We start from the raw sequence: 12261 nt of genomic DNA on the forward strand, positions 1-12261 counted from the left end.
TTATGTATAAATATAGTTGCAAAGATCCTAAATGAAACATTAACAGATCAAATCCATCCATGTGTTTAAAGTATATCATGACTAAATATCAATTATCTCAGGTTTGTGAGCATGGGTCCACACTATAAAAATTTATCACTGGAATGCATGACACTGACTAAAGGCAAAATAACACATGATCATATTAGAAAATGGAATAAAATTTTTGATAAAATTTAATATTTATAATTTTAAAAATTTGTAGGAAACTACAGTAAACTTCATACTTAAATGCTGAATCTTTGGAAACAATGCTATTAAAGTCAGGAAGACTTTGATAAGACAAGAGTTTCTCCAGTCACTCCTACTATTCATTAATTAACTGGTGTCTTGGCCAAAGGAATGAGACTAAATATATAAAATGCATGCAGATTAGAAAGGGAGAGACAAATTATTGTTATTTTCAGATAATATCAGTGTTTATATAGGGAATTTTAAAAATTTGCAAATTATAAGAACCAATTAAAAAGTCAACAAGGACTCTAGCAAACAACCATAATTATACACAGATATTTTTCTAACTTGTATCATATGTTCACACTTGTTATTAATTTTGACCTAGTTCAGTTAAGAGCCAGAGAAGTATTTTCTCCAAGGTTACACAGCATTTTAATAGCACAGCCAGTATAGGAACCCAAATATTGTGACTCCAAATCCAGTGATTTTTCTATTATGAGGTATTGTCCATTTGTAAATCATACTAGCACAAACGTTTGTAAATCATTCCAGTACAAATGTGGCAATGGTAGAAACAGCAGTTTTGAAATGTTGTGACTGATTCCTAATATTCTTGGCAAATTGAAGATTTAAATTGGAGAGGAGGTAGTTTGTAAAAACTAACCCATTGATGGTTTTGGAGCACATACTTTATTCATATTCAAACAATTTCAGTTTTGTGCTTCATGTATGGCTTTCCTTGTCTTGGAAAAGATTATGACAAGGTTTCTGGGAATATATGAAGAGAAGCTGTCTTGAGACAGTAAGGGGCCTGAATGGGGTGAAATGAGATCAGTAAAAAGTTCTGAGGGCACCCCACCAAGACATCTGGAGAAAGGAACTAAAAAAAAGAAACAGCCTGTGCTGAAACAGAATTACCTTTGAAAAACAAAAACTTAAAAGGAACTGAAAGAAAAAAGTCTAAAGAATTGCCTTTGAAAAATAAAACTTATTGGCATCACTTGTTAGTTGATTATTTCTTCTTTCTTGAGACATTTTGGCCCACAGGACTCCATTATCTCTTGGTTCTCTCCTACCCAAAGATTCTTATTATCCTTTGCTCAATGTTGGAAATTTCTCTCATCTATAAACATTGAAAAGTCTCTGGGTTCAGTCCTTAAACTTTTATACTCATTTTTGTATCATTTTTAGCCAATCTTATTCATTATTCAATCTCTTGGTTTGAGATACTCAATTTTATTTCCAACTCTGACCTCTTTTTAAAATTTCAGTCTTGTATATCTAACCATCTTCTCAACAACTCCATTTAAATAACTAACAAGCATCTAAAACTTCATGTATGCTAAATCAAGCTCTTGCTTTCCTACCTTCTGCTTTCTCCTCTACCTGTCTTCTTTACTGCAGTAAATTATATCTTCAGGCATTAAGTTTTTCATGCCAGAATGTTATAATTATCTTTGACCCCACTTGCTTATGTACCATATCCATTCATTAGCAAATTCTATTGGCTCTTCCTTGGAAAAGCCCAGAACTCAATCACTGTCTATCACCATTACCAACCTTCACCACCACTGCTGCTTGTCTGCACTGTTACAATGGCTACCTAACCAGTCTCCTTGCTTCCACCTTGGTCCCCTATAATCTATTCTTCACAGGCCACTAGAGTGATACTTTTAACACATAAATCACATCATGTTATTTCTTTGCTTGCCAGGTATTTTCTATATCACTCAGGACAAAATGCAAAGTCCTTTCCATGGCCTCTAAGACCCTACATGATGGACCTTGGATACCTTACTGATTCATCTCCTAATTATTTACTCCTAGCTTGTTCCACATCTGTCTCATTAACCGCCTCATTTCCCTTGAATATATCAAGCACATTCCCACCTGAAGGCTTTTGCACTAGAAAAAAATAATAAAGGAGAACTTCTCCAATCTGGCAAAGGCAATAGACTTCCAGGAAATCCAGGAAGCTCCAAGAGTTCCAAAGAAGTTGGACCCAAGGAGGAACACACCAAGGCACATTATAATTACATTAGCCAAGATTACAATGAAGGAGAGAATTCTAGAAGCAGCAAGAGATAAGAGGACAGTCACCTACAAAGGAGTTCCCATCAGACTGTCAGCTGATTTCTCAGAAGAGACCTTACAGGCAAGAAGGGGCTGGAAAGAAGTATTCCAAGTCATAAAAGGAAAGGACCTATAGCCAAGATTGCTCTATCCAACAAAGCTTTCATTTAGAATGGAAGGGCAGATAACGTGCTTCTCAGATAAGTTCAAGTTCGAGTAGTTCATCATCACCAAGCCCTTATTATATGAAATGTTAAAGGGACTTATTTAAGAAAAAGAAGATAAAAAACATGAATAGTAAAAAGACAGCAAACTCACAATTATTAGCAACCACACTTAAAACAAAAGAAAACTAATCAAACAACTAGAACAGAAACAGAACCACATGGAGGGTTAGCAACAGGGGAGTGGGAGAAGGAGAGAGGGGGAAAAGGTACAGAGAATAAGTAGCATAGATGGTAGGTAAAAAATAGATGGGGGGAGGGGCAAGAATAGCATGGCTAATGTAGAAGCTAAAGAACTTATGACACATGGACATGAACTAAAGGGGGGGGAATGTGGGTGGGAGGGGGTGTGCAAGGTAGAGGGGAATGAAGGGGAAAATGGGACAACTGTAATAGCATAACCAATAAAATATATTAAAAATAAATTGGCAGAACGTTTCAGAAAAAAATCACATTTTGAATCATCTTCACTTTCTTTTTTCTGAGAAGTATGAACTGCAATGTTTCTCATTTTCTAAGTCCCCTGGTGAAGTCCATGCTTTTACTCTCCTGGCTTACAAATGCTTTCCAGTAGAGGACCCTGTCTCTGACATTTCAAGTACATTTTACAAAACTGGCACATCTTTGTTCTGATACAAGATCTTGTTCCATTGAAAGAATAGTTTGATTTTATAGACCTGTTGGTCAGAATCTAGTTTGTCTGGAAAGCTGTAAAGGGGGGAATAAGATCAAATTCATTTTACTTATTCATTTATTTTAATTTTATTAAACTCATTGGTTAATAAAATTATATAGGTTTCAAGTGTATAACTCTATAATATATCATCTGTCTATTGCATTGTGTTTACTACCCAAGGTCAAGTCAAGTCTCTGTCACCATATATCTGCACACTCATTTTACAAAGGGAGAATCTAAGAACTGAGCCCTGAGGAGTAGAGTGAGTAGCTTACATCTTATAAATCAGAAGAAGCATAGGAAAGAAAGAGTAAGAGACAAGACCATGGCAATGCTGAGTCCCAAAGGCCACTTTCAGAATTCCTGTGCACTGATTCCACCTCAGGTTGTTTTCCTGGAAGACCTTGCCTTTGATTCTTTTCTCTTTCTTTCTCCCTCCCTCTCTCCCTCCCCCCCCCTCTCCCTTTCTCCATCACTTTTCCTCTCTCCCTCCCCCCTCATTTCCTTCCTTCCTTTCTTCCCTCCTTTTTCCCTCTCTTTGTCTCTCCCCCCACTTTTCCCTGGGGCATGAGGACAGTAGGAATTTGAATGAGTGAGCACACTAAGGAGAAGCAGGGGCAGTTTATAGAATTAAGAAATTCAAGAGAAAATCTCAATTCCTATGAAAATGAGAGGTTCTTTTATTTTAGGAGAAACAGCCTGTTTAGTTCAAAGGGGACTTTTTCCCAGTCATCACCAAATCTCCTTATTTCATCCACGTCACTACCTAGTGTGACTACCTTTCACCTCATCACACCTGGTTCATTGCTTCAGTTGACCTTTTTTGGCTAATTCTGAAAGTCTTCTCCCTCCAAAATGCCCTTACACTGGGCATTTTGCCATCTGAATCCTGAAATTTAATGTTTGCCATAATTTGATTCTACTGTACTTATTGGCTTTTCTCTATCAACACTTCCAATATGTACCTTCTCTTCAACAGTATGTATTGCTCACAAGCAACATAGAAAGCACTATGTTGCTTGGCAGTAAATGTAGAGGTAAATAAAATTATCACATTTTATTTTCACCTCTTGATGATCATGAATTCATGGACCTTGCCCTTAAGTAATGCAAATTATAGAGGGAAACAAGTAATCGTATATACTGTAAGGCAGAATGGAATGAGTTGTAGTGACCAAAGGACCAAAGGTAAGGTGAAGGAGTGCAAAAAGAGCCATAGTTAATGTGACTAATGAAACCAGGAAAAACTTTAGAGAGGATGTGGCATTTGAGCTGGTCATTAAAAGATGTGTACATAGATAATGAGTGGGGCACACATTCTAGCCAAGGCTATGCCACACATAGGGAATGTGAACATGCATGGTGTATCTGGGGAGGTGCCCCAAAATTCACCATGCTGATCCAGGGCTCCATTTTTCTTTTTAGTTGTTTATGCTTTCTTCATGTGGATGCCCTCTGTCTTCTTCATCCTCTGCTGAGTCCCATCCATCCTGCAAAGATCAATTTCAGCCCACCTGCCCCACATGGTCTTTTCTGTCTGTGCTAGCTTGTTCCACTCTTGGTAGTATGTGGTTCAGGATTTAACTTCAGTGTCTGTGCTGAATTGGTTTCTCAGTAAGCCCAGGGCAGACATCTCATAATTTGAGGGCCTTGCAGACTCCAACACAGTGCTAAAGATAGTCAGGGCTAGATGGTTCTACAGGCCCATTCACAAAGGCTAAAACCTTCATTCTTCCCAACTGTAGTTTATTTCTTCTGCCTAGTCTGGGGTTGTTTGTAGGCATTTAGGATTTAGCTGGTTATGTCTGTTAACACATAAGGGAAGAAAAATTTTAACTGCTCTCTTGAATGTTCCTCTAAATCATGGCAGGGAAGGGGGAGGAACACTTCACCTCATCTTGAACTTCATGACTCTCTGGGCAGAGCCTCAGTAACTGGGATGAACCCAGTTTTGTAACCTGCAACAGTTTTTTTTAATATCTCTCAAGTTCCCTCTGGAGAATGACTTTGCTTCTGTCAAGGTCTCTTGATGGCTGAGTTATACTCAGTTCTCATAAAGTGCCAGAAATATAGCTTGTCAATTCTTTTCAAGGAATACAATATTAAGTATGGCTTTTTTTGTTCCTGTGGCTGCTTGGATTGTGTATTAGTTTGGTTCCGCAGAGAAACAGAACTAATGGGAAATAGATATAGTAGGAAATTGCCTCATGTAGTTATGGAGATTGAAAAGTCCCAAGATTTGTAGTCATCAAGCTGGAGAGGTGATGGTATGCAGTTCCAGTCAGCGTCCAATGGCCTGGGAACCAGGGGAGTTGATGGTGTAAGTTCTAGTCCAAGTCCAAGTCTGAAGGCAGGAGAAGACTGATGTCCCAGCTCAAAGACAGTCCCTCAGAGGGAGGGAGGGAGAGAGAGATAGAGATAGAGGAGAGAGAGAGAGAAGGATGAATTCTCCCTTACTTGATTTTTTTGTTCTGTTCAAGCTTTTGGTGGTTTTTCAGTGATGCCCACTCAGGAGGAAGAGGATTAATCTACTTATTTTACAAATTCAAATGTTAATCTCATCCAGAAACACCCTTACAGACACACTTTAATAATGCTTAACCAAATATCTGTGCACTCCATGACGCCATCAAATTGACACTGAAGTAGAGGCTGAAGAAAAATGCTCTAGCAGTCTAATCCCTACAAAAAGAGCATTTTCCAACACACCACTTGGGGAGTGTGTCTGAACTGCTGAGAGTCACAACTCTGATGGCTTCCCATGCCACATAGTCATGCATGATTGCACTGGTCCAGCCAGTTGTATGATGAACAAAGATTCCTGGGCAAAAGGGTCTAGTGGAGGGTGAATTGCAGCCAACATTCTGTTCACCAAGCCATGCACTTGGGTGAGGGTCTGTGTCTGCCCCAGGGAAGGAGGCCTTTTTCTAATTTGCCCAAGGTGCTGTATGAACTGGTAGAAGCCATGTTCCAGAGTGTACTGAGTAAGCAAGGCATCCTCGGTGGTGTGCCATGGCATGTTGCAAGTATGCAAAATACTCTGTGTATGGAGTTTCTGGAAAAGGTCATCAACTGTAGTCACCAGAAGCCTCTAGTCATAGGCAGCCTCTGGACATGAGCATTCTTGATTGTTTACTCCATTGTGCCATAAAAATATTTTCTATATGTGCTGTGATATAAAGAAGATTGGGAATTACTGTACCAGGGGACTTGTCTTACCATTCATTCAGAAGGCAGCCATTTTAGAAAGGGCACATGTCCATCTGTCTATTTGGGCACAAGCTATTCCCAGCAGCAGAAGGTTTTCTGTTTGGCTTACATGTTGGGATGTGGTGACTTGCAATTGTCATGTGAAATATGGGTAGAGAAAGTCTGAATCCACTGTGTCTGCCATTATCTATGGTTGTAGTTTAGTTTCCATGGAGATAATGTTGTCTAGTGACCTAGATCACAAATTCATAGCTTGAAGCCCTAGGAGGTTTGCTGTCTTGAGTGCTGGTTTTTCCCCATCTGTGCTCAAGAGGGAGGTGGAGGACATGTTAACTGAAAGCTGCTGCTGGGGATTTCCAGGTTTCCAGTGCTGGAAAAATCTGGGATAGTAGGTCCTTGCCCTTTCCTGTCTTTCACCTCTGCTTCAGTTGTCCCATTGGGAAGCCCTTGAGCCATCAAGTTCTTCTCCCAGAAAAAAGCAGGAGGAAATGAGGGTATTGCATTGATTTCAGTTATTGGCTTTAGGTAACATCCAGGCTCAAGCTGCATACCTTTCTTATTCTTAGTTGAGCCTTAGTTCCTTCTGTACCCCAATAACTGTACCTTTATCTATATACTGTGGTGAGTTACCTCTCCTAATACCTCATATGCTCTGGTTTAGAACACTGTGGACAACTTTCCCACTGGCTTGAGGAGTCTGTGGTTTTAAATTACATACTGACCAATGAATAATTGTCATTCAATTTGTCTAGAGGATTTACTTTGAGATGTCTCAATTCAGGACTCCTTCTCTGTTTCCTCCCACTCTCTTTCAGATCTGGCTTAAACATTTGAGCATCCTACCCTTCACTTTTTGATTCTCCACCTTCCTTCCTCTTTCCTTTTCCTTCTCTTCATTCCTCTCTCTTACCCTTCTTTTCCTTTTCCCTCTTTCTCTTTGCAATCACTGAGGGGAAAAAGTTCCTTCTGTCTCTTTCTCAAGGACACTTGACTTACCTTTACAATTTAACTGTCCTATGCATTAAGTTCCTTTACGACCTTCCTACTTGTCTAGCTCATAGATGCCTTATGGAATCAGCTCTTAATTCATATTTATGGATTTATTTATATTCCAAGTCCCCAATATATCCTTCTACTATTCATTTAGCATCATTACTTTCCAATTTCTCTAGACTCCTAGGTTCAAATTTATCTTTCATAATTAGCTTCCTGCATATTAGCTCAGCTATTAAACAGGAATATTTACAAAACACTTAATACACCAAAAGACCCCAAAACTTTCTGATTGTAATGGAAATGAGGACCTTCAGGCAGTGACAACCCCTCAACAGGTCCCCCAAACTGAAAGTACTGTTAAAGGGCAAGGTTTACTGTTCCTCAGGGATTGTGAGTATCAGTAGATCACAACAAATGGTTGTGCAGGTTGCATCCTGTGAAGGTCAGCTGAGGGAGCAAATGGGAACTGAAATTCAACCTGTGTTGTACTTATCAGTCTCTGTACCTGTGTGGTCCCATAGAGAGGCACTTTTTTTCTTATTTTCACACTGTGAGCTAACAGTGACCCTGGGTATTGTAGAAGCTGAATTGTAGAATCTACTTCTTAGATGACGTTTTCTACACTATGTTCAGGGGCTTTGGGGATCCTGCACCTAAAGTGTGGGATCAGCACGCCATGCAGGCCAGCTTGTGGATAGCCATTGACTTTGGGATTAGTGCTCTGTGCATGTGTGGGAGTACCTTAGATGAAAGCTCTCAGCCACTAGTCCTGAGAAGTCTAGAGACAAGTCCCAAGGAAACCAGTTGGCCACTAGTTGGATGAACAGTGTATAGCAGATTGGTTGGAATAGACAGGACAACAGTGATAAAAATTCAGAAATAATTTACCTTATCAGAGTCTGCACTATGGATTGTGTTTACTGGCATCTCCTTCGTGGGGAGCACCTGTAAAACACCCACCATCCCCTTAGTAAGAAAACCCAAGCACAATGTTATGAGTACCCCTTCCTACTTCTACTCCTGCCCACCAGCCTCCCCTGGTCACATTTTCACTAGGTCAACTTCTTTCAAGTTCTCAGCTCTGCTTCCATCCAGCTTTGGAGAGGATCATGGTCAGGTAGGCATGCAGGAGGAAAGTAGAATTTGGGCAAAAACCTCAAGAGGAGGGGTCTGCATGACTGAGAATGAGTTTTACTTAGTCAGGGCTTTAGCTTTATGGATCCAGCTGCCCTATCAGTCCAAGAGCAGTGCTAGATTCACCAGAGAGACCTCAGTTTCCACCCTCACTCTTTGTAGACTTCAGGGGAGCAGGGTGGTGAAGGCACAGAAGAAGGTGATATCATGTAGAATCCTGATTCAGAGTGGAGGTGAGGAAGGGGCAGGCAGGTAAAAGGCAGGTGGGGGGAGAGAGTGTGGGACAGGGTGACTCTGAGCCTGAGGAAAGTAAGCTTATGCCGCAGCCATACCAGGTAGTCTAGTTTAAGGTCACCTCTCTCAATTCTGTGCCCTTGGGGCTTCATTAGCAATCCACTCACATGCCATTGGCTACATAACAGCCCTCACTTCACACCAGAGGCTCTCTTGTGGTTTGTCTCCTGTAGAGGACACTTCATTCCTAATCATGACTGTCATCTAACCTTGCACCATGCTCCTTTATGGAAGCTTAGGCCTTTAACCCTAAGAGGCTGCCATGGGGTGACAATTGACCACATTTCTGTCTGCATAGAGAGAATCATGGCATCATTTACCTAATATGGTAGTTACTGGTTGGACCTCCAGATTCTTGGTTATGGCTTCTGTCTGGGCAGAAGTCAGCAGAAGCCTGCTGCCTATGACTCCCTGCCCTGGGGGTACTGGTGAGGATCCCTGAGTTGTGTCAGCTCACCTTGGATGGGGAGATTTCATCATATATTCTGGATTCTGCTGACTGGGCATCTCTTGAAACCATGACATACGTGTATATTGTGTTCTTTGAGACAGCATCTGTACCACAAATAAAGATAGAAACACAGTATGCAAAAAGTGGATGACTTCTTAGAGATGGTATATTCTAATGTTTTCTTTTTAAGATGGAGAAATAAAACCCTAAGAGGTTAAGTAGCTCCCATCCTCTTGAGATGGATGTTTGGTGGTTTGGACTGTCTCTCCCTCTTCTAGGGATTGTATGTGGTATGAGAGGCACCCAGCTGAAGCCTCACCCAAAGCTCAACAGGAATTCTTTCATATTCTAGAGTCCACATTAGGCTTAAGATATTGTTGTCAATATCTGTGTGGGCAATCAAAGTAGCCCTTCTATCCAGGGTCTTCTTAGTGTTTCTGGCACTGGGCATTGACTGCCTTGCATGGCTAGTTGTTTTTTAATGAGAGAGTCTTGGTTTTTCAACTGGATTAAATATCTCTAGTTATACACTGTGTTGAATTCTTCTGGTGCATACATTACGCTCACCACCTCAATGTTAAGCATATAGCAGGTGCTCTGAGAACATTTGTGGCTTGTTTAGTTGACTCACACAGTCAAACACTTAGTAAGCTCCCTTTATGTGCCAGGCTTTGTGTAAGTCAACAGAGAAATAGAGACAAGAGAAATATGTTCCTACTTTTCATAATTTATGGACTGGTAGAAGCATTCCTCACAGTGTACTGCTTTTCTTTGCTCCTAACATGGAGTATTTTAGGGTCAAGTTGAAGACACAGTTAGAATTTAGGGTCTTCATGTTCCAAGGCACTACATATCCACACACAATAGGTTTGAGCTGAACAATATCAGATGGATCCAACATTTCAGAGCTTAGTCCTGTCCAGCCCCTGCCTCAGACTTGGTGAGTGAGCTGGATTGAGTGCTCTCTCTTGTATCACTTGTAAATGGAAAAAGTAGCCCTTCTTCCTCCCAAGAGGTCATAAGGAGTTGAAGACAGATGTCTCTTTGAGGAAATCTAAAGGTCACCTGTGACTGAGTATTTACTATGTACCAGGTACCAGGCCAAGTATTTTGTATGTGTGATTCCATTTAACCTATTTAATTAATATACACAGCAACTCTTTATTATGCATATTTTATAATTGAGAAAACTAAGTGTTACAATGATAAAATAACTGATAACTGGTAAGTGGTCAAGCTGAGACCTTCACCTCAGACTGTCTGCAAAGCATAAACTCAGTCTTAACCCCTCTGCTGTGAATTCATCTTTCCCAATAGTCATCCAAAGTAATTTGTGACTGAGAACTTACCAGCTTTCTTATTGAAGATCTTCAAGTAGGGACCTGAGGAGTTAGAACAAAGGAGAATCAAGAACATGGAAGCAGAGGGAGAGCCTCTCTACATCCAGACTTGTTATTATAATCTGTGGAAAGGGAATATTTTGGGTGGACATGGGGTTAGGAGGAATAGGAGTGTTGTAATGATTTCTTAGGATGCTAAGATCAGGTTTTCTGAATTGAGAATGGCACAAATACAGAAGGACCCAAGGGATCTAGAAGGAACCATTAGAAAATTAGTACATGTTCCTTAATGTCCCTTAAGGTAATAATCAAAATATTATGGAATAGAAAGTGACCCTAGAAACCCTCTAATCCAAACCTTATTTCACATGTGAGAACACTGAGCCAGAGAGGTAAAGACCCATGTTTAATTAAGCACAGGTTGCTAATGGCAATGCTAACTTTGAACCCAAGCTCTGGTGTTCCTATGAGCAGATTCTAAAGATCATTCAGAGTGATATCACATAGTCAGTTTGGGAGATAGTGAGGTGGGGGTGGTAAGGTAGGGATTGTAGAAATGTTGATTCCATGGAGCAAAGAACCTCTCCACACCACTTTGGATAAGAACAAAGGTGCATTTCCACATTGGGAAAATCTTACCTTGTCTCCTCTTGCACAAAACGAACAAAAGCACTGAAGGTAGAATGAGTATAAACAGAGAGAGGACAGCCAACCCACTCAGCAACCCAGCATGGTGAGTTTGGAGGCCCACTGTGATATCTGGAAATGGAAGATGCAGTAAGACAACTCTCAGGAAATAGGCTGAAGATGCTTATCAAGCAGGCTTGTCCACATTCAAAGGGCACTATCAAAATTGGGTGCCCACCAAGGCAGTACCAAACCTTTGAGGGAAACTGTGCCTTCTGCTAAATTGGGGTTGGAAACTGAATCAGGGAACATCTTTCAGAAGGCTTGACTTGTTTCTAAGGCTTCCTGGGGGGATATGCCCCTGGCGACCAGGCCCAGCATAAGGAAGGCATATTACTCCAGAGAATGAGGCCCATCTTCAGAGTGATTTCTGAGACCCCCAAGAGAAATGAACAAAGTTGGTTACCTGCACAGAGCTGCTGGGCAGAGATAGAGTCAGAATTGTTGCTGACAGGGTTCCATGCTGTACATGTGTAAATCAGCTCTTGGTTGTTAGGAGTCTGGAAGATTTGAAGGACACTGCCCTTTTCCCCCAGGGGACCCCAACTGTATATCACATTTTTTTCTTCTTTCTCCACAGAGCATGTCAGTGTGACATTACAGGTATTGTTTATAGATGTCATTAAACTCCGAGAAATTTTTGGCTTCCCAAGCCTACCTATGTGGAGAAAACACATTAGCCAGTGGTAAACTGGAGCTGGCTTATATCAGTTTATGAGAGCCAACTAATATACTTTTTAAAAAATCTTAAAGGTTTATTAAATACACTCCCAAAGAAAAAGCAATATATAAACACTTTTATAATAAAATAAATCATATTTAAAACAAATCTAATAAATACTCGAAACCCATCACTTTCTAATTTTTTGACAATTTACCATTATCAGAAGTTATTTATATCTATGTATGTGTCTTTTGTAGTGATATACAAAGTCTTTCCAACTCTGCATGTCTTAAAAT

At 40.4% G+C, this 12261-nt stretch overlaps 1 protein-coding gene across 1 annotated transcript in view; it reads right to left on the bottom strand.

The window, feature by feature from the left end:
- Positions 1–12048, bottom strand: part of SLAMF7 (SLAM family member 7) — a 46680-nt gene extending 34632 nt beyond the window's left edge. Inside the window, exons 1-6 of the mRNA XM_037067130.1 lie at positions 11708–12048; positions 11254–11373; positions 10624–10656; positions 9281–9378; positions 8284–8340; positions 6605–6632 (exon numbers count right to left, since the gene is read on the bottom strand). Of these exons, the coding sequence (XP_036923025.1) occupies positions 6605–6632; positions 8284–8340; positions 9281–9378; positions 10624–10656; positions 11254–11373; positions 11708–11978 (607 nt within the window). The 5' untranslated portion in view covers positions 11979–12048. The remainder of the gene's footprint in view (positions 1–6604; positions 6633–8283; positions 8341–9280; positions 9379–10623; positions 10657–11253; positions 11374–11707) is intronic.
- Positions 12049–12261: the final 213 nt, after the last annotated feature.

Source organism: Sturnira hondurensis, unplaced genomic scaffold (genome assembly GCF_014824575.4).
Source record: "Sturnira hondurensis isolate 20B ecotype Veracruz unplaced genomic scaffold, ASM1482457v3 Scaffold0017082, whole genome shotgun sequence".
Taxonomy (NCBI): Eukaryota; Metazoa; Chordata; class Mammalia; order Chiroptera; family Phyllostomidae; genus Sturnira; species Sturnira hondurensis.